This window comes from Aquarana catesbeiana, linkage group LG06, assembly GCF_042186555.1.
Source record: "Aquarana catesbeiana isolate 2022-GZ linkage group LG06, ASM4218655v1, whole genome shotgun sequence".
NCBI lineage: Eukaryota > Metazoa > Chordata > Amphibia > Anura > Ranidae > Aquarana > Aquarana catesbeiana.
The window spans coordinates 110,559,247-110,582,702 of NC_133329.1; the positions used below are offsets into that span (position 1 = coordinate 110,559,247).

The following is a 23,456-nucleotide window of genomic DNA, read 5'->3' on the forward strand; positions in this document are numbered from 1 at the left end:
AAATCTTGGGTTGTCCCCAGAACAATAATGATGGGGATATCTTCCAATTAGGACACTAGTTCTGGTGACCCTGGTGTAAACCAGGGATTTTCTTTTACTTCCTGTTCTGGCTATTAAACAGGAAGTGAAGCGAAATCTCCCCAATGGGACACAAATGGCAAAAAAAAAACAACAAAACTTTCCAAGAGTTATAACCTTCCCTTACTCTTATCAAAAATAAATAAAAAAAGTTTGTTTTGTCTTTAGCTCTACTTTACTGTAAAATTATTAGGGAGTCAAGCTTTCAGAGAGAACGCCTATTGATGGTCTTATGGGAAAGAGAAGATACGCCACTTGCTGCTTGGAAAAGTTGGCATTAGAGCTAGAAGAAGCTAGCAGGTAGCTCAGTGCTCCTCCTCCCCGCAATATTGACATATCAATTTTTTTGCTGGAATTGGACTATAATAAATGCATGGCATTAGATTTGAAACAATTTTTTTGCTGGAATTGGACTGTAATAAATGCATGGTATTAGATTTGAACACATTTAAAGTTTATTCAATTAATAACAATAAACATTTTTTTGGTCTGTTAAATATACCATTGAAAGAATTTAGGTTGTATATGTTGAGAAACGCACTGTTAAATTAGTTGTTGATCCTGCTAGAAATCCAGTGAGTTTCTCTGCTGCACAGCAATCCCAAGCAGTGTTATCAGCCCTACCCAGTTCTACCCTTAAACTATTTAGATATTATATTTTTATTATTTAGATATGTGATTAACCTGCCTTTTATGTTCCAGGGCACTGTCAAGCAGTTACTCCAATTCTCTGTGTCAGAGGGGAGTCCATGTTTACTGGACATATGTGGAGGCTTCCTGGTGGTAGCCACAAATTCTGCACATTTTAAGCTCTTTGACCTCTCCAGAAGGTAATCTATGTAGAACTGTTCTTGGTCTTTCCTAGAATGCTCAGGAAAGTTAGACATTGACAGTAAGCTGGCCAAAGACATGGCGATGTGTGGATTGTGTTCAAGATCTATCTGCTGAATGTTCTTATTCTTGGCAGACAGGTTTATGAATGTGCATGTTCATAATGCATTGAGCAGACAGCTTCACCACAAGCCTTAGATCATGGGATCTGTAGGAATGAGGAAAATGCTGGAAACTGCTGCTTGACCTCTGCTTTTCTGAATGAAAGTTGAATTCCAGGCAAACAGATAAAAACACAGTTAAAGTACATATATAGAGCTGTTTTATTTGCCAAGCAATGGGGTTGATTTACTAAAGACCAGCACATTGCAGTTGATTTACTAAAGGCAAATAGACTGTGCACTCTGCAAGAGCAGTTGCTCCAGAGCTTAGTAAATGAGATAAGGCTTCACTTTGCAAAGCATACCCAATCACGTGCAAGGAAAATTAAAAAAAAACATAATTTTTGCAGAAGCTCTGAAGACTTCCATCATCCAATCATGTGCAAGCAAAAATGCTGTTTTTGTATTTTCCTTGCATGCGATTGGGTATTTTTTGAAAAGTTAAACTTTACCACATTTGCTAAGCTCTGAAGCAACTGCACTTTGCAAAATGCACAGTCTATTTGCCTTTAGTAAATCAACCCCATTGTGTACTTTGCAAGTGCAGTTGCACTCATTTGCCCCAGAGCTTTATGAATTTGGTAAAGCTTTGTTTATTTCCATAATTCAGTCATGTGCAAGCAAAAATGCTGTTTTTTTCTTTTTTCTTCACCTGATTGGGTAGTCTTTACAAAGTGAAGCTTTACTACATTTACCAAGCTTTAGGGAAAATGAGTGCAAATGCACTTGCAAGGTGCAAAGTCTATTTGTCTTTAGTAAATCCACCCCAATGCGTAGTTCTGTCTATCTAGGTGTGAGATTTGCAGCACAGCCAGGTTGGTGATCTGATGACCTGAATTTTCTATACTAGTAGTAGGACAGATAAATTACCTTCCTACTTCCAACTTGTGATTGGACAAAGAAGGCTGATGAACTCATCTCTCTGCTCTGTCCTGCTGTGAACCTGTTCCTTGTCAGCAAATGTATTTACAAAACATTTGATTGGCCCCAAGTCCCTCCTGCTTCCATGCAAAGTGTTGCCATACAGGGGATTAAAAGAGGCTGAAAGTGAGCGCCAATGCTCTAAGCATTGTTAAATTGTCTCCCACTAGCCACAGCAGCCGCCTAGGACCCAAAGCTGTCCAATTATGTAACCTTTAGACAGCTTTCACACCAAGCCGCGGGGGATGTCGGCGGTAAAGCGGTGCTATTTTTAGCGCAGCTTTACCGTCGTTTTAATGATGCTGTTCGGCTGCTAGTGGGGCGGTTTTAACCCCCCACGAGTAGCCAAAAAGGGGTTAAATCCGCCTGTAAAATGCCGCCGGAGCGGCGTTTTGCTGGCGGTATTGCAGCGCTGCCCCATTGTTTTCAATGGGGAGCAGTGGTGGAAGAGCGGTGAGTTCACACTGGAGTGAATGGAACAGCTTTTTTCAGGCGCTATACGGGCGCTATTATTAGCGCTGTAGTGCCTGAAAAACGCTGGCAGTGTGAAAGGGGTCTTAGGAAACAGACTGAGGAAAAAAAAGAATTTAAACTGCTTGTTATTACAAACAGTGTGCAGCATTAGTAAAGCCAGAGGGCAGGCAACATTTAAAGCTTCCTTAGTAGATAGGCTTTCCATCATCTTTAAAAAGTATGTTACCCCAACATTTCATATTCTTGCTTTATGTATGTTGTACTGTGTACTTGTGTTAAAAAGTATCCTGTTCTGTTCTCTTTTTTGTGTGAAAATACCTGATGATCCTACCAGTCTCCCTGGTTTCCTATTTCAAACTGACCACGCTAGGCATGAGAGCACATCCATCCCAGCATGGTCAGTTTTCTGGATGTGGTGGGAGAACAACCTGCCTGTCCATCAGTGGCCAAGATTTGTGCTGACATGGTCCCCTACACACCACTTCAATGGGAAGATCAGGGTACTGCTGTTCCTCTCCCTCTGATGACATGGTCCCATGCAGTCTTTACCCCCAGCTCTCTAAGCACCTTATGCAGCTGAGAACAGAGGTCATGTGATCACCTATAAAGAAAAAGGAAAAAAGGTATTTCTAAAAATAAAAAATAAATACAGTGAGGGGAAAAAAGTGTTTGATCCCCTGCTGATTTTGTACAATTGCCCACTGACAAATAAATGATCGGTCTAAAATTTTAAACGCATTGCAAACAAGTTATTAATTGATTTGCATTTTAATGAGAGAAATAAGTATTTGATCCCCTATCAATCAGCAAGATTTCTGGCTCCCAGGTGTCTTCTATACAGGTAACGAGCTGAGATTAGGAGCACTCTTTAAAGTACTCCTAATCTCAGCTTGTTACCTGTATAAAAGACACCTGTCCACAGAAGCAATCAGATTCCAATCTCTCCCTCAGTCTAGGTCACCATGCATGTTTCAATGATCATGAGAATGGTGAGGATTCAGTCCAGAACTACACAGGAGAATCTTGTCAATGATCTCAAGGCAGCCTTGGACCACAGTCACCAAGAAAACAATTGGCAACACACTATGCCGTGAAAGACTGAAATCCTGCAGAGCCAGCAAGGTCCCCCTCCTCAAGAAAGCACATGTACAGGCCCGTCTGAAGTTTGCTAATGAACATCTGAATGATTCAGAGGAGAACTGGGTGAAAGTGTTGTGGTCAGATGAGACCAATATCGAGCTCTTTGGCAGCAACTCAACTCGCTGTGTTTGGAGGCGGAGGAATGCTGCCTATGATCCCAAGAACACAATCCCCACCATCAAACATGGAGGTGGAAACATTATGCTTTGGGTGTGTTTTTCTGCTAAGGGGACAGAACATCTTCACCGCATCAAAGGGACAATGGACAGGGCCATGTACCATCAAATCTTGGGTTAGAACCTCCTTCCCACAGCCAGGGCATTGAAAATGGGTCGTGGATGGTATTCCAGCATGACAGTGACCCAAAACACATGGCCAAGGCAACAAAGAAGTGGCTTAAGAAGAAGCACATTAAAGTCCTGGAGTGGCCTAGCCAGTCTACAGACCTTAATCCCATAGAAAATATGTAGGGAGCTGAAGGTTCGAATTAACCAAACTTCAGCCTTTAAACCTTAATGACTTGGAGAGGATCTGCAAAGAGGAGTGGGACAAAATCCCTCCTGAGATGTGTGCAAACCTGGTGATCAACTACAAGAAACTTCTGAACTCTGTTATTGCCAACAAGGGTTTTGCCAGTAAGTCATATTTTGTGAAGGGGTCAAATACCTATTTCACTCATTAAAATGCAAATAAATTGATAACTTTTTTGAAATGCGTTTTTCTGCATTTTTGTGTTGTTATTCTGTCTCTCACTGTTAAAATAAACCTACTATTAAAAATATAGACTGATTATTTCTTTGTCAGTGGGCAAATGTACAAAATCAGTAGGGGATCAAATACTTTTTTCCCCCTCACTGTGTTTGTGTGTGCGTATATATACAGTGGGGATGGAAAGTATTCAAACCCCCTTAAATTTTTCACTCTTTATTATATTGCAGCCATTTGCTAAAATCATTTAAGTTCATTTTTTTCCTCATTAATGTACACACAGCACCCCATATTGACAGAAAAACACAGAATTGTTGACATTTTTGCAGATTTATTTAAAAAGAAAAACTGAAATATCACATGGTCCTAAGTATTCAGACCCTTTGCTCAGTATTTAGTAGAAGCACCCTTTTGATCTAATACAGCCATGAGTCTTTTTGGGAAAGATGCAACAAGTTTTTCACACCTGGATTTGGGGATCCTCTGCCATTCCTCCTTGCAGATCCTCTCCAGTTCTGTCAGGTTGGATGATAAACGTTGGTGGACAGCCATTTTTAGGTCTCTCCAGAGATGCTCAATTGGGTTTAAGTCAGGGCTCTGGCTGGGCCATTCAAGAACAGTCACGGAGTTGTTGTGAAGCCACTCCTTCGTTATTTTAGCTGTGTGCTTAGGGTCATTGTCTTGTTGGAAGGTAGACCTTCAGCCCAGTCTGAGGTCCTAAGCACCCTGGAGAAGGTTTTCGTCCAGGATATCCCTGTACTTGACCGCATTCATCTTTCCCCCAATTGCAACCAGTCGTCCTGTCCCTGCAGCTGAAAAACACCCCCACAGCATGATGCTGCCACCACCATTCTTCACTGTTGGGACTGTATTGGACAGGTGATGAGCAGTGCCTGGTTTTCTCCACACATACCGCTTAGAATTAAGGCCAAAAAGTTCTATCTTGGTCTCATCAGACCAGAGAATCTTATTTCTCACCATCTTGGAGTCCTTCACGTGTTTTTTAGCAAACTCCATGCGGGCTTTCGTGTGTCTTGCACTGAGGAGAGGCTTACGTCGGGCCACTCTGCCATAGAGCCCCGACTGGTGGAAGGCTGCAGTGATGGTTGACTTTCTACAACTTTCTCCCATCTCCCAACTGCATCTCTGGAGCTCAGCCACAGTGATCTTTGGGTTCTTCTTTACCTCTCTCACCAAGGCTCTTCTCCCCCGATAGCTCAGTTTGGCTGGACGGCCAGCTCTAGGAAGGGTTCTGGTTGTCCCAAACGTCTTCCATTTAAGGATTATGGAGGCCACTGTGCTCTTAGGAACCTTAAGTGCAGCAGAATTTTTTTTGTAACCTTGGCCAGATCTGTACCTTGCCACAATTCTGTCTCTGAGCTCTTCAGGCAGTTCCTTTGACCTCATGATTCTCATTTGCTCTGACATGCACTGTGAGCTGTAAGGTCTTATATAGACAGGTGTGTGGCTTTCCTAATCAAGTCTAATCAGTATAATCAAACACAGCTGGACTCAAATGAAGGTGTAGAACCATCTCAAGGATGATCAGAAGAAATGGACAGCACCTGATTTAAATATATGCGTGTCACAGCAAAGGGTCTGAATACTTAGGACCATGTGATATTTCAGTTTTTCTTTAATAAATCTGCAAAAATGTCAACAATTCTGTGTTTTTCTGTCAATATGGGGTGCTGTGTGTACATTAATGAGGAAAAAAATAAACTTAAATGATTTTAGCAAATGGCTGCAATATAACAAAGAGAAAAAAAGGGGGTCTGAATACTTTCCACTGTGTATGTATATGTATGTATATATGTGTATATATGTATATGTATATGTATATGTGTATATATATATATATATATATATATATATATATATATATATATATATATATATATATTGTATTTTAAACTGAATTAGTTGTTTTACAAGGTGATGGATCACATATACCATATATAAATAAATTTGAGGATGTTTTATTAGGGACATAACTGCCTTCATTTGTGTTTTTTAATCTACTTGTAGTATAGCTTTAAGCGCTAGACGAACACAGGCAAATACAAGGGTAATTACCTAGGAGAAACCGAAATGGAGACAGCCTTTTTATAAATCTGCTTATTAGTACCTTTCCTAGTGAAGATTATGGTGTCAGCGTTGAATTTTCTTGCGATCACAACCTCCTTTTGAGAAATGGTCACAGAACTTGCTGCACTCTAATTATGTTGTCTTTTTTGTTTAAAGGGAAGCCAAAGCCCACAGCAACTGTAAAAACCTGTGCGAGCTGGTGCCAGGACTGGGCAGCATTGTGTCCATCAGGTGTAATGCCAATGGCAGTAAAGTCAGCATCCTTGCCAACCGGGTAGGAATAAGATTTTTTAAAATTTTATTTTCTATCCTTGGAACGGTTATACTGTTTAGAAAAGCTTAAAAAAGATTGTCTTAAAAAACAGAAGCAAATAAAGTGTGTGATAAGTAGATAAGTTTGTGTGTGTGAGATCTTCTGAATTAAAGTGCATGTGTTCCCAGACTACGGACATTAAAAGAGAAGTGTGGGCTGATAAAAAACAAATCATTTACTCACCTAGATGGATGCAGCATCAATCCGATGTTGCATCTGTCCCCCACCGTCTCTGCAGTGAGAACTGAGTGATCAAACACAGCTGATCGCTCAATTCTCTTCTCTGAGCAGAAGGCCGTGTCTGTCAGTCACCGGCTTTCTGCTCTGCCCTTCCAGCACTCACTGGAGTGCTGACTCAGTCTCTCAGCTGCGCAGCTGAGAGGCTAAGCCAGCTGCTGATCCAGGGATCTGGGTGGATCCCGACTGTAAAGTCGGGATCTTTTCCCAACCTGGACCGGCTGAGTGACATCAGCTGACAGCGGGCTTTAGCCTGCTGTCAGTTGAAAATGGCTCACAGGAGTGCAGAATGAACTGCACTCTTGTGATCCATTGGATAAGTATAGCCAAAAAAGCTTTGGCCATACTTCTCCTTTTTTAAAGTTTTTTTTTTTTCACATATTACTGAGGCTGAAGTTTATTCTGCTAATATTATGCCTGCCCTGTTTCCTTCTTTTCTCTCTAATCAACATAAAATTCTTAACAAAAACATTTTAACAAACTTTATTAGTGACATCATCACTAGGTCTGTGCGTTTCTCTATGCAATGCAGGCAGATTATGTTGTGTTGAAAACAGGAAGCTGTAGTAATGCTCACATGTAATCCTGAGCCTCTATAATTGACAGAACTGAAATCCAATGAATGAAAGGGGCAGGCCAGAGACAGTAAAACCTAATACACATGGGCCGAGTGTCAGGCGGCATTGGTTGGTTCAATAGAAAGCGTCCGACATTCGGCCCGTGTGTACTGCAGCTGGTCTGACAGAAACCGGCCGGCTTCTTTCGATGGGGCATGACCGAAAAACGTCTGCCAATTGACTCCCGATCAGCGTTCTCAGCCAGTGGCTGAGAGCACTGACCGGAGTGTTCTGGCTGGGGAGGGGGTGAAAGATAGTACAGTGGTTCTGACCTGAGCTGTGGTTTTTTTGTCTTTCAGCCCTGCTGGGTTGAACGAAAGAAAACTACTAGTGTGTACTAGGCTTTAGGCTAGGGAGAAAACGGCTAGAGGACGCTGGTCGTCCTCCAGCCAGGAAATGAGAGGTTTATATTTGACTTGCTTCTGCTTCTAATGCACAATGTGAGAAGCTCACAGTGTGCAGTGAAATCAGAGTAAGCTATTTCAGTACAGGAGAGGAATCTGTACAACTGTGCAAGACTGAAGGTAAAGCTGAAGTTCAGCTTTAACAAGCAGCAAAAGCTGTAAAACAAGCCATCCCTGACCTCTCCAGCTGCATGTACAGTGAATAATTCATCCTCATACATTAACTGTGCAAAACCAATGAATCATGTGAAATATAAAACAGTGCTGAACTATAATATATTAGTGAAAATAAATGAACAGGTAATAATAATTCACTACATTAAAAATGTACTTGATGACAAGAAGGATATCAGTCGCAGTCTTGTTATTATCGTCCAAAAAGTTAATAATGGTGATCCAGAAATTGAAATAATATGTGCTATCTGATAACGTGACTTTGGTGAAGAAAATGATAGAAGATCCGCCACCATATATTCTTAAAGGCTTACCGGAAGGATTGAACCCAGATGGGTATACACCCACTGAGTCAATCAGGCTTGAATGGGTATGGACCTGGGAGGCAGCTATCTCGAAAGACACAAATTCCAGGGAACCAGTAAAAAAACTTCTGAAGATGTTTAAGGGTTAACGAACCCAAACGGATACAGATTAATATTGCAAAAGGAAGAAGAAAACAGGCGGTCACAAAACTCACAGCTTATTTGTTAAATGAAAGAATAACACTCACATTTATGATGAAATAAAAGCGCTTAGAATAAAAAATGTCAGTAACAGTGGACTATAGGTCAGGGATGGTATTTGGATGGCAGAAGACAATGATGTCTACAGCCATTCCTGATCCCTCCATTACGGCTGACCAGGTAGTTACACATCGTGCCAATAGCTTGGGAGGTGTTAATCAAATAATGTGCATCTTAAACCTTTACTCATGCCTAGGGGAAGTCCCTACGACAATAGAAGCCATTCAGGCCCCCAGAGAGGCAGACATCCCAGCTATAACACTCCACCCCAGACATCTGGGGGAGGCACTAATCATAATAAAAGAGGGGGAAGAGGAAGATCTAGGGTGAATCAATGTGATTCCAGGACTCCTTATCATTACGAACAGGTGAATCAAGTCTTCAGTGACTCTCCGAGGAGGTTCAATGATAATGCAACCCCCTTCGATTCTGATTCTCGGTATTACAATTACCCCCCTATTAGTACTTATAACAGATTCTCTCCCCTCTATGATACCTATAATAATGGGAGGAATGAGCATGACCAAGTCCAATATGGTCATAGTCAATACAACCATACTTCATATGGGAATAAGGATTTTCATCAGGACGGACAAGGACAAAAAAAAACCTTCGGACCTAAGAGAGGTTCCAGAGGGGGGAGGAGAACTCAGAGGAAAAAGAAGAAGGGTCTGATAGGCCAAGGAGTTTTCAATCTTAGCACAAAGGAATTGACCATCGAAGAACTAACAGTTTTGGATAAGGGCCTCAAGTTCGCCCCCCCCCAAGGAAGTTAGATAAATTTAACACGTTCATTGATGTCCAGAAGTTTGTTAGAAAAATCAATATTCAGCGTTATCTCACATCCAATACTTCTCAATATACTGAGTGGGCCGCGATCTTGGGGACGGTTCACTCGGGTTTGTCCCTCTTTGTTTAGCCCTCCGGTACCTACGGCCCCTGCTGTTACTATATTTAAGGATCTAGTCCTTAAAGATTTAACTATGTTACCTGCCAAGAAATCCTATAGTCATCCCTTACCTAAGATGGGCCTTAAATCACTATGTGATAGGAAAGACCTTGTAGTCCGCCCAGCAGACAAGGGAGGTGGAATTGTCATGATGGACAAATCCGATTATGTTACAGAGATGTATAGGATCCTTGAAGATCACGATACCTACAAAGAACTCCCTAGTAACCCCACCAATCAATTCAAAAAGGATTTGGATAAATTGGTTACCAAAGGATTCGAAGCACAGATTTTAAATAAAAGAGAGAAAGCATATTTGGTACCAACTGCCCCCAGAATCCTAACAATATACTATCTACCGAAAATCCACAAGGATCCTCTTCATCCACCCGGGAGACCAACAGTGAGTGGTATAGACTCGATAACATCTCGTATTGGTCAGTATATCGATTTCTACCTCCAACTGTTAGTAAAACAAACTCCATCATATTTGAAAGACACTACCGATACTATTAAATTACTGGAAAGTGTCAACATACAGGGTGATTATTTACTAGCCACCACTGATGTAGCATCATTGTATACCTGCATTCCACATAATCTGGGAATTGAGGCTGTTACTCACTTTTTGGATCGTGACCCTTCCCTTACAGGTAGACAGAGTCGCTATATTATCGAATTATTACAGTTTGCTACAACACACAATTATTTTTGGTTTGATAACAAATTTTTTTGCAACAGAGGGGCGCAGCAATGGGGGCTAATTTTGCCCCAAGTCTTGCCAACTTGTTTATGACCAAGTGGGAGGAGGATGTCGTCTATTCTGAACACAGACCATCATTGGTTCTGTGGGCCAGATATATAGACGACATCCTCCTCTTATGGGATGGCTCCCCTGAATCTCCAAAGGAGTTTTTTTTCATCTCTCAGTCATAATGATATAGGGATTTCTTTAACATTTGAGTTTAGTTCAACCAAAGTCCATTTTCTAGACTTAGAAATCGAGATCAGTTTGCGCCAATTTAAGTTTCAAACACATTTCAAGTCGACTGATCGTAATAGTTTCATACCTATTGACAGTTGCCACCATAAGTCATGGCTGGAGTCAGTCCCTCGTAGCCAATTTTTGCGGCTACGGAGGAACTGTACTAGTGTTGATACCTTTTTAGTTCAGGCTCTGTCATTAAAACAGAGATTTATTGAAAAGGGATGCGATCCAGTCACTATCGACTTGGAATTACAAATCATCGTACAGGTTGACAAATGTTCTCTATTGACTACAAAATGTCCACGAGAACCTGATGAATCCTTTAAGTGTTCCATGCTTACATCATTTTCAGTACAGCATAAATATATTAAGGCTATTATTAACCGCCACTGGAATATACTCAGAAATGACCGTATTCTTGGCACTATTTTACCTGAACGACCAAAGGTCATTTTTAGAAAGGGCACCCTCCTTACGGCGTATAGTTGCCCCTAATATCATTAACCCCCCCCAATGGGCTATTTTCCATGCAAAAAGTGCACAGTATGTCAGCACAACTCCTGTGGGAGACGTAAGACCTTGGAGTTTCGATCAAATGTGACTAATCAAACTTACACCATTAAAGTATTCTGTACCTGTGCGACTAGGTATGTTGTGTATATGATCACCTGCCCGTGCGGTAAGCAATATGTGGGTCGCACGTTTCGTGCCTTTTCCGTTCGGGTAGGTGAACATATTGTGAAGATAGGTGGCGACACTAAACACACCGTACCAAGGCATTACAGACAACACCACAACCGTGACCCTACGGGATCGCAATTTCTTATTATTGATCTATATGTTCCCCCTTGGAGAGGTGGAGCTTTGACCCGTGGGGTGTCACGGTTAGAAACGTATTGGATTTACGAACTACAGTCTCACTTGCCATTAGGGTTAAATGTGGAATGGGATATTAACGCATTTATTAACCAATCTTAAGACTTGTCCGATTCTGGGTGCAGTAACATGACACAAATTATGTTTTTAAATTGTTTCAAATTTTAATTTTCTTTTGTATGGTTCATTTATTTATTGTATGGCGTATGTCTGTCTATGGAGGCTCCATATTGAGCTATGGCTCCAAGATTAGATGTAGTATAACCAATATGGGCATATACACCATGTTCTTAAATTTTTTTACACAATTAGGTTGATTTTAACTTACCAATGAATCTCTAATTATTATTAATTTGGGCACCAATGTTTTCCTGTTTTTAGTACATTCAGTTCAGTAGGTCATGTCCCCTATCAATTTTTGTAGTTGGACATCGCTTCTGGTAAACATTAGTAATTCCTGTTTCCGGTTTTCATAGCCCCGTTTGTAAAGTGACATTTTAGCAGTGTCACCATTTATCTTTTTTAGTTGCTGCTTCTCGTTGATAATGAGGCTTGGACTGTGCGCGATGAAGTTTTTCAGCCCAATACGAGGAATGCTATGTGTTACCGCTACGAACTTCTGGCTTTTGGCTCTTGTCTATAATGAGGCTTGAGCCACACGTGTATCACGCCATTATACTTATGCGGAAGTTAGTGCAATTGGGTGACATCTGTCAAGTGATATGCGTTTCAGCCGCACACTTCCGGTTTCCGACCCTCGCTCAGAACGAGGCTTGAACCGCACGCTGTTGACGCCATCTTGCTTATTCGGAAGTCTGTGTAATTGGATGGTAGCGTTTTATTGGAGCCATGGCTCAATGTGGGGACTTCTTTTACTATATATAGGCAGTATATACAGTGGATCAGTACCCCAGATGATGTCCCATAGGACGAAACGCATCGGGAAGGATTGCTGATGCAACTGTTACTGCCATTTTTTATTCTAAGCGCTTTTATATCATCATAAATGTGAGTGTTATTTTTTCATTTAATAAATAAGCTGTGAGTTATTTTACGGAATCACGCTATGTGCCCTCCTGTTTTCTTCTTCCTTTTGCAATATTGATCTGTATCCGTTTAGGTTTGTTAAAACTTAAACATCATCGGAAGTTTTTTTACTTGTTCCCTGGAATTCGTGTCTTTTGAGACAGCTGCCTCCCAGGTCCATTACCATTCAAGCCTAATTGACTCAGTGGGTGTATACCCATCTGGGTTTAATCCTTCCAGGTAAGCTTTTAAGAATATATGGTGGCGGATCTTCTATAAATTTTCTTCACCAAAGTCACGTTATCAGATAGCACATATTATTTCACTTTCTGGATCACCATTATTAACTTTTTGGACAATAATAACAAGACTGCGACTGATATCCTTCTTGTCATCAAGGACATTTTTAATATAGTGAATTATTATTCCCTGTTGATTTATTTTCACTAATATATTATAGTTCAGCACTGTTTTATATTTCACATGATTCATTGGTTTTGCACAGTTAATGTATGTGTATATTCAACACCATTCTCAGTAGGAATCTGAGATTTTTAATTTTTAGCGCTGCACTTTTTCACTTTATATTACACTTTGCAAAATTGATCCTCTGCTGTGCTGGCTGCTTCTGTTGATTTAAAGGGACAGCGCAGTATATGTATTTTTTCTTGTTCTAATAATTCATCCTCAAAGATCACAACAGACACTTTGAAGTCCAGTTTCTATCTGTTTCTACTTGCTTACAAACATATGTTGTTGTTGCATACATTAGATGAATGGCAGATTGCCAATTCGCTGCTCTCCATAGAAAGTATTGAAAAGTTGGATGTCATTTCACTACCTCATATTGTGATTTAAAAACAAATGTTTTTTTCTGCAATACATATAACTACAAAGGTGAATTAGGGCAATACATTTTTTGTACCCAACCCCCCGTGCTTTAACCCATTCGCAGCCAGAGTGTTTTTTGCTTTTGCACACATGCTTAAGAAATCATTTTAAGATTACATAAAACCCCCAAAACATATATTTTCTGAAAGACACCCTAGAGAATAAAATAGTGGTAGTGCTAATTTTTTATGTCACACAGTGTTACTGCAAAGGTATAGGAAACACAACATTTCAGTAAAAAAATACACTTAAGTTAATTTAAGAGCACACAAATTACTACATTTTTTGGGTAAAATCTAAAAGACAAGGTAGTACAGAGTAAATAGATACCCAACATGTTAAACCCTGAATTTTCCATAGGCAAAACTTTAAAAGCCCCCTATAGGTCATCAGTTTAGCAATACGGAGGCGGTTTGGTGCTAGAAATATTGCTCTCACACCGGCGTGTGCGGCGATATGTAACGTGTATCACAATCAACGTTTTCATGCATAGGCATCCCTGACGCGTGTGTTTACTTTCATACGTGCATATATGTTGGGGACTTAAAAAATTTTTGGGGGGGGGGGTTCATATTTTATGTGCTTGCGTGTAACTTTAATTTTTTACTATTAAAAAAATTTTTTTTTATACTTAACGTTTTTTTTCCATCACATAGGGGACAAAAAGTCCTCTAGGTGGTGATTTTGTGGTGACAGGTTCTCTTCGAGACATCCAGGGCTTAAAAGACCCTTCATGTCTCCCCTGTGCTCCACTGAATGTACTGCAATGCAGATTGCATTGCAGTACATTCTTTACCAGCCGTGCTGGCTGGGATACTGAGAGGCTTACCCCTAAGTGACGTCAGTTGTTGACAATTGTGCAGTCAAAAGCATGCCCTCTCTAACAACTGCCTTTTGTTGGAGGGACATTTCAAAAACCAGCATCTGATCAGCGCTCACAGCCAATGGTCAGTGTGTTCTGGCATGGGCTCCACCTGTCAAAATAAAAGGCACAGCGGAGGAGATCGCCGCACCAACATCACTTTTGTTGTTTGCCCATCTGGCAGCTTTATTTCATTCAGCCCACTATGTTGAATGAAAAAAAGCTAGCAGTGTGTAGCAGGCTTTGGAGAGAAGGCGGCATGTCATGTACTTCTCTATATTAGGACATACTGGGATATCTACAGAACGGTGGTTGGGATTGAGATGGCTGGGGAACAGTGGTAATCTTACATTCACCAGCCACTTTTTATTAGGTACACCTGTCCAATTGTTTGGCAACACAAATTGCTAATCAGCCAATCACATGACAGCAACACAATGCATTTAGGCATCTAGACATGGTGAAGACGACTTGTTGAAGTTCAAACCAAGCATCAGAATGGGGAAGAAAGGGGATTCAAGTGACGTTGAACGTGGCATGGTTGTTGGTGCCAGACAGGCTGGTCTTGAAAGAGATGGGCTACAGCAGCAGAAGACCACACCTGGTGCAACTCCTGTCAGCAAAGAACAGGAAACAGGCTACAATTCGTACAGGCTCATCAAAATTGGACAATAGAAGAGTGGAAAAAACTTTGCCTGGTCTGATGAGTCTCGATTTCAGCTGCGACATTCAGATGGTATGGTCAGAATTTGACATAAACAACATGAAAGCATGGATCCATCCTGCCTTGTATCAACGGTTCAGGCTGGTGGTGTAATGGTGTGGGGGATATTTTCTTGGCACACTTTTGGCCCCTTAGTACCAACTGAGCATTGTTTAAACACCATGTCCTACTTGAGTATTGTTACTGACCATGTCCATCCCTTTATGACCACAGTGTACCCATCTTCTGATGGTGTCAGGGCTGGGCTCAGCCCTTCCTTCTCTGAGCTGGCCACTCAACTGTCAGCTAATTACTAGCTCCTATCTCTCCACAGTGACTCACCTGTTGATGATATCCTGCTCGTCAGTCCTGCCTACTTAAGCCGTCAAGCCCAGATGATCTCTGCCTTCGCCTTGGTCAACATTACAGAGACTATCTCCTGCGTTACTGTTAAAGACTTGCTTGGCTGACATTCTGGCTTGTCTGACTATCCGTTCCGGTTACCGAACTTTGGCTATGTTTTGACTACGTTTGTTCTATTTACTTTTATTATTAAACAAGTGTGATTTAAAGCGGAGTTCCACCCATATAAAAGTCAGCAGCTACAAAAAGTATAGCTGCTGACTTTTATTAATCGGACACTCACCTGTCCCACAATCCAGTGATGCTGGCGAACGAAGCCCCTCTACTCCCCCTCCCCTCTCTGCGGCGCTGGCATTGTCACTGTGACTGGCCAGGCAATCATCTGGGACCTATGACGTGTCCCAGATGATTGCTGAGAGGGAGGGGGGAGAGGTGACCTTGCTTCCGGCGCCGTGGTGCCCCAAGAGGAAGTGGGAACTGGATCCCTCTAAAAAGAGGGTATCCGCCCCCCCCCCCCAAAAAAAATGTGGCATGTCAGGGGGTCACCTGCACTTAAAGCGGAAGTTCCATTTTTGGGTGGAACTCCGCTGTAACTGTACTTCTGTCCCGGTCTGATTCATGGTTTCTGACAGATGGTTAATTCCAGCAGGATAATGCAACGTGTCACAAAGCTCAAATCATCTCACCACTGGTTTCCTAAACATGACAATGAGGTCACTGTACTCCAATGGCCACCAGATCTCAATCCAATAGAGCACATCTGCAGCAATTGCGTGATGCTATCATGTCACTATGGATCAAAATCTCTGAGGAATGTTTCCAACACCTTGTTGAATCTATGCCATGAAGAATGAAGGCAGTTCTGAAGGCAAAAGGGGGTCCAACCCGGGACTAGCAAGGTGTACCTAATAAAGTGGCATGTGAGTGTATATCTTACATAAGGCGAGTTGGGACTTTTTTTACCTTATCACAATGATTAGCTCTATATTAGCAACACAAGAGCCTAGAAAATGTATTCCATTAAAACATTTTGCACCAAAACTAATACAGCATATGCCACAGTATGTCAACGGTGAAAATGTTATCACTGACATTCAGTTTAGCAACTGCTGCTGAAAATCCTGCAGCAAAATGTCTGTACTCAAAGCCACATGGTACAGATGGTAATATTTAAAAAGCCTGGTTTCTGATTTTAATATATTGTATGTATATTGTATGTAGGAGCTCATGTGCTCAATAAATCGACAGGCTGTGCTTTTTGCATTGCATTGTACTTGAGTAGCATAACTCAGAATAAATACAGAAGGTGTACCATGATTACTTTTAAATTAGCTCCAGTATTTTAAAATCTGCAATATTCACTCTCAATGCTGGTTTTATTGACATTCGCTCACTTTCCTAATTTATATACACATGGCATGTCATTTACACAATTGCAATAATCCTCTTGTTGGCATAATCATGACCCTTATAACATACAAACAACAGATGTGCAGGCTTTTAAGCTTGCCACTCTGCCTGAGATTTCAATCCCTTTAATAAATCTCTGCAGCTTATAGCACGGGGGTCTCCAGCATTTAAAGAAACATGCTTATGCAATACATAATTCAAGCTAACGTTTGTGTATGAGTATGTTCTCTGTATACAAGTATGTTTTAGCAACTTGATTTATAATCATGAATGCCTGGTCTATGTCAGCTATAATGTTTCTCAACTACAGTTCTCATACAAAGAGGGTGCACGTACTTACAGCCTGGTGAACAGAAGGTGCACATTTTTTTGACATGCTGTTTAGTTATGTTATGTTTGTGTTTTATTTGTATGTTAAAGCTGAACTCTTGGCTAGAAAAAAAGGATGCCTTGCAGTGGGTTCCAATTCACACTGCAAGGGTTAAATGCATGTTTTGTCTGGGGGTATAGGAATAAGGTGAAATACTTACCTTATTTCTCCCTTCTACTGGTTTCCTCCCCTTGATATAACTGGTCCCCCAAAACCACTCCTCTTTGCTGCTCAACTGGTTTTAGCTTTCTGATGTCATCACATACAATGGCAGGAGCAGTTGTGTTGATATTGTATGTGAGGACTTTGAGGGCCTACCAGCATCCTGAGAGTGTTAGATGGCAAAGGAGAGCTCTGGCTGAAGGGGGAGTGAGGAATCGGGTAAGTATTTCACCATATTCATAATCCCCTAGACAAAGCAAGCATTTAACCCTTGCAATGCTGAGTGGGACCCACTGCAAGAGTTTACTTTTTCTACAACCCTGAGTTCAGCTTTAATTTTGGAAAATATATAGTAATTGTGGTTTCACATTTCCAGAAACATGGCCTGGTTAAAGCCCAATTCCAGATTCCAACAAAAAGCTAATTTTCCATTTTTTCCATCCCTATGTGCCTTCAAGATCATACAATGTTATATTTTCCACTCTTCATATCTTAAAAACTGCACTGAAGTTGGGTTCACACATTTTCCTCATTCTTCTTATTCTGTCTTGCAGCACTGGGCTGAGGGAGGAGTACCGTTGTGCACTCTTGTAACACTGCAATTAGAGGCCCTGTTTGTTGACAGTGTCAGTATTTTCAGTGTGGGTATTTCTAGACGGGCAATTCAAATCTTTTTGACCAGAGCTCTATCGGAGGTGTAACCATGACATCTAGTGTAGTAAGGAAGTGGTTACATGATGCTGGGCCTCATTCAGTCCATAAATAAGGCTGGAGAGTTTTGGAGTAATGAAAGCGCCAAACAATTGTTAAGAAGGGTTTATCTTAATCATACAGTACAGGACACAGGCTTGATATTCATAGACCCTGGGTTCTAGGCTGATACTTTCAGGTGACTGGACAAAGCCTTTAAGGACATGCCCCATTGGGCGCCCTCCCTGTAGCCCCACTCCACTCTGTGAGCCCTCAGTTTTTTTTGCTAGTGTCCTAAGGTAATAGATCCTTCCCCCCTACAGAAAAATCACTCTTACCCTAACTAATTTATTGTTGTAATTTCAGATTCTTTAATCAATCTTCATTGTCTTTTAATACTGCAACAGAAGCAGTGCATCTGGATCAGTACAACCTTGGTAAAATCTTGGAAGCCGCACCTGAACACCATGGCATAGGGATGGTCTGTAATGTTGCTTCGAGCACTGAATCTTGCAAGAAGCTCACCGCGGGACTTAGTGCAACGTGTGTAGTTAGTCTTGGGGTGTAATAGAGGTCCAGGACTGTAGTTCACCCATATATAACCCAGACCCTGAAGACCTCTTAAAGAATATGCCCACCACTCACACACAGTAAACTTTTCAAACCTGGCGTTAAAATTCAATCACTCAGACTACAGGTGAATGGCCAGGTGTTATATCACACCACAGCTCCCACACATCATTACCATCACTTGTGTCTGGAGCACTTTAGAAGGGTTTTTCTACGGGAAGCTCTACATTCGGGTTGTGCATATTCCTTCTCGGACACATTTACCCCATTTATTCACACCCTACTCTGTAAGTACCCCACAGGGACTACCCTCACTAATAGCAATGGCAGAAACCAGGCACAAAGAACCGCATCAAAAGTTTAGGTGAAGGTTTGCTCTGGTGAAGGCCTGCAAAACACTCAATCTGCTCAGAGTGACGATGCTTCCCTTGCACCTGAGCAGGACCCTATTTTAACACCTGTCTGCATTCAATTCTAGCTATAGCTCAAACACACAACATATGGCCTACCTGATTAAGGTAGTTTTTTATGCACCTGTGAAAATTCCTCAGACAGCTAAGGACTTTAGTACAGCCATCACTGTCCAGATTTCAAAAGGCGCCAGGTTCCTTTTCTACCCCCACCATCTCTACCGTGGTCAGATCCTGATATGCTTGCTCTAAAAGAGGTGTTAGAGGAAGCTCCTTAATTTGTTTCACTACCATGCTCCTATACACCGGACATCTTGACTTCATGCAGTTTGCTTGCCAATGTTAATATGCTCACTTCTGCTGTGCGTAAAAACAAATAGAATGAGCAATTTATGACGATTGGGTCAGTCCAGAAATGATCCCCCCCTTCGAGAATCATTGCCCAGCTCTATCCAGTGGAAAAAGAGTTCACAAAAAAAGAGGTCTGTTTCAGTAATAGACACTGATATTTCAGTCTTAAACAAACATTTTACTGTACCTATAGAGGATGTTCCTTCATACAAAGATTCTGCTAACAGAAAGTTTGAGACATTCATAAAGGCTAACTTTAGTCTGTCAGGCCCGGCTATTGCTGCAATTTCTATTTGTCAAACCGCAGCTAATTGGACTAGGACAATGAACAATCAACACAATCCTGTATCCAGGACTGTATCTTGGCTAAGCAAGTACAGCAATTGCCTTCTTTCTTACATTTTGTGTAGCTGCCCTAAGAAAAGTCCTGCCGCAAATATCCAGAATGTCTCTGATTTCTGCTCACATGAGCAGAATCTTGTGCCTTAAAGCCTGGTCAGCTAAAGCACGTATGCCCTTTGAAAAGGACATCTCCTTGTTGAGGCACTTGACAAATTTATCAAAGATGTCACAGGAGGTAAGGACTTTCTTCCACAGTGGAAGGTTCCAAAATCCCCTTCTTCAGGGGTTCTTCTCCTCAAATACAGAGCACCTCAACACTACCTAGGCTTCAACTGCTATACCACAAAATTCAGCCCTTCCTTTCGCAAAAGACATAGAATACAGAAATCCGCCAAGTCTACCCCAGAGCTCACTTCCCTATGAAGAGGTGCCCTCACTCCTGAGAGTTGGGGGGTGTTTGTTTAAGTATGCCTTTCTCTGGGTCACAGACATCCCAGACCTGTGTGTTCAGCCGATGGTTTTAAAGAGGTACAAAGTAGAGTTCCAAACTCTTTCCATATACCACACTTATTTTCTCAAACCAAGCGAAATCTGCTCGAGGACAGTCACATTTGCAGGCCAATTAAACCATCTCTTGACCCAAGAGTACTCATCCCATCATCTCTGGAGGCCAGGTTTAAAGAATTCTATACAAATCTGTTCTCAGTACCAAAACCTAACGCTCCTACCCTGGACCTAAAATCCCTAAGCAAGTACCTTCTGATTTCAAAGTTTCATATGAAATCTGCAAGGTCGGTTATTGCTTCTCTGAGACATACAGTTAGGTCCATATACATTTGGACACAGGCTCAATTTTTTTTTTCAGATATTTACCAAAACATATTCAAGCTATAGTTTTATAATGGATATGGGCTGAAAGTGCACACCCTCAGGTTTAATTTGAGGGTATGTCTTAGGAATGGCCACCCCCCCTTTTCAAAGGGGCCAAAAGTAATTGAATCAAACGCTGTTTCATGGCCAGGTGTGGGCTACTCCTTTGTTATTTCTTCATAAATAAGCAGGTAAAAGGTCTAGAGTTGACTCTAATGCCCTGTACACACAGTCAGGTTTTCTGACGGAAAATGTGTGATAGGACCTTGTTGTCGGAAATTCCGACCGTGTGTGGGCTCCATAACACATTTTCCATCAGAATTTCCGACACACAAAGTTTGAGAGCAGGCTATAAAATTTTCCGACAACAAAATCCGTTGTCGGAAATTCCGATCGTGTGTACACAAATCCGACGCACAAAGTGCCACGCATGCTCAGAATAAATTAAGTGATGAAAGCTATTGGCTACTGCCCCGTTTATAGTCCCGACATATGTGTTTTACGTCACCACGTTCAGAACGATCGGATTTTCTGACAACTTTGTGTGACCGTGTGTATGCAAGACAAGTTTGAGCCAACATCCGTTGGAAAAAATCCATGGATTTTGTTGTCGGAATGTCCGATCAATGTCCGAACGTGTGTACAGGGCATTAGTGTGGTATTTGCATTTGGAATCTATTGCTATGAACATACATCATGCATTCAAAGGAGCTGTCCATGCAAGTGAAACAGGTCATTGTAAGGCTTCAAAAACTAAACAAATCCATTAGAGAGATAGCAGCAACATTAGGAAGGGCAAAATCAACAGTTTGGTACATTCTGAGGAAACAAGAATGCACTGGTGAGCTCAGCCTGGATATCAATGGAAGACAACATTGGTGGAGGATCCTCTCTATGGTAAAGAAAAACTCATTCATAACATCCAGACAAGTGAAGGACACTCTCCAGGAGGTATCATTGTCAAAGTCTACAATCAAGAGAAGACTTCAAGAGCAAATACAGAGGGATCACCACAAGGTGCAAACCCTTCATAAGCCTGAAGAATAGAAAAGCCAGATTAGACTTTGCCAAAAAACATCTAAAAAAAGCCAGACCAGTTCTGGAAACGCATTCTTTGAACGGATGAAACTAAGATTAATCTGTACCAGAATGACGGGAAGAAAAAAGTGTGGAGAAGGCTTGGAACAACTCATGATCCAAAGCACACAACTTCATCTGTAAAACATGGTGGAGGCAGTGTGATGGCATGGGCATTCATGGCTCCAGTGACACTGGGTCATTGGTGTTTATTGATGATGTGACAGAAGACAGAAGCAGCCAGATGAATTCTGCAGTGTTTAGAGATGTACTATCAGCCCAGATTCTGCCAAATGCAGCAAGGTTGATTGGACGGCGCTTAAAAAGTACAGATGGACAAAAACACAGATCCAAAACTTACCTGAAAACGAAGCCCTCCAGCGCCACGCTGTCACTGCTCAGAGGGCTTCCATCTTTACCTGGTCTTCCTTCTGGGTTTGCAAACTCCGACTGTATAAGTGGCCGGAACCGCGATGACCTCACTCCCACGCATGCGCGCAGGAGCCGCCACTTATGGCACAGGACTTTGGAGGAACGGCCCGGGTGGCCGTTCTTTCAATGCGCATGAGCCAGTGATGTCACTTGCTGCATGTACAGTAAATATATCCTAAATGGCGCACGTTTAGGACATATTTACCGTATCTATAGGTGAGCCTATTATAGGCTTACCTATAGGTAAAAGTCAGACATGGGAGTTTACTCCAATTTTAACCACTTAACAACCGGCCCATAGCCGAATGACGGCTGCAGGGCGGTTGCTTAACTCTGGGAGGACGTCATATGACGTCCTCCCAGAATTCCCCTCTCGCGCGCCCCCTGGGGCGCGCACCCGAACACATCCGTGACCGCCGGGTCCAGAGGACCCGGTGCATCACAGATCCCGATAAATGGCCGCTGATCGCGGCCGTTTACCATGTGATCGCTCCGTCAAATGACGGAGCGATCACATGTGAACAAACAGGCATCAACTGATGACGCCGGTTCCTCTCCTCCCCTCCTGTGTACCGATCGGTACACTGTGAGCAGAGAGGGGGGTGGATTAATGGCTGCAGCGCTGTGGGCTGGATGTGTAGTGCCCACAGCGCTGCACAGTGACATCCATCCATCCATCTATCCATGCTCAGCCATCCCTCACTACTCTGCAATGCCCTGCAATGCTGTGCAATACTCTGCAATACTCTCACAATACTCTGCAATACCCCCACAATACTCTGCAATACCCCGCAATACTCTGCTATACCCCGCAGTACACTGCAATACCCCGCAATACTCTGCAATATACTGCAATATTCTGCAATACCCCGCAATACTCTGCTATACCCCGCAGTACACTGCAATACCCCGCAATACTCTGCAATACCCCGCAATACTCTGCAATACCCCGCAGTACTCTACAATACCCCCCAATACTCTGCAATACCCCCCAATACTCTGCAATACCCCGCAGTACACTGCAATACCCCGCAATACTCTGCAATACCCCGCAGTACTCTGCAATACCCCGCAGTACTCTGCAATACCCCGCAATACTGTGCAATACTCTGCAATACCCCGCAATACCCTGCAATACCCTGCAGTACTCTGCAATACCCTGCAATACTCTGCAATACCCCGCAGTACTCTGCAATACCCCGCAATGCTCTTCCATACCCAGCCATACTCTGCAATACTCGGTGATACCCAGCCATTCCCGGTCATACTCGGTGATACCCTGCAATACCCTGCCATACTCAGCCATACCCAGTCATGCTCAGCCATACTCTGCAATACCCCGCCATACCCTGCAATACTCAGCCATACCCTGCAATACTCAGCCATACCCAGCCATACCCAG

At 42.2% G+C, this 23,456-nt stretch overlaps 1 protein-coding gene across 1 annotated transcript in view; it reads left to right on the forward strand.

The window, feature by feature from the left end:
• IFT140 (intraflagellar transport 140) overlaps positions 1 to 23,456 on the forward strand; it is a 205,630-nt gene that overhangs the window by 77,870 nt on the left and 104,304 nt on the right. The window contains exons 13-14 of the mRNA XM_073636682.1: positions 781 to 908; positions 6,558 to 6,675. Of these exons, the coding sequence (XP_073492783.1) occupies positions 781 to 908; positions 6,558 to 6,675 (246 nt within the window). The remainder of the gene's footprint in view (positions 1 to 780; positions 909 to 6,557; positions 6,676 to 23,456) is intronic.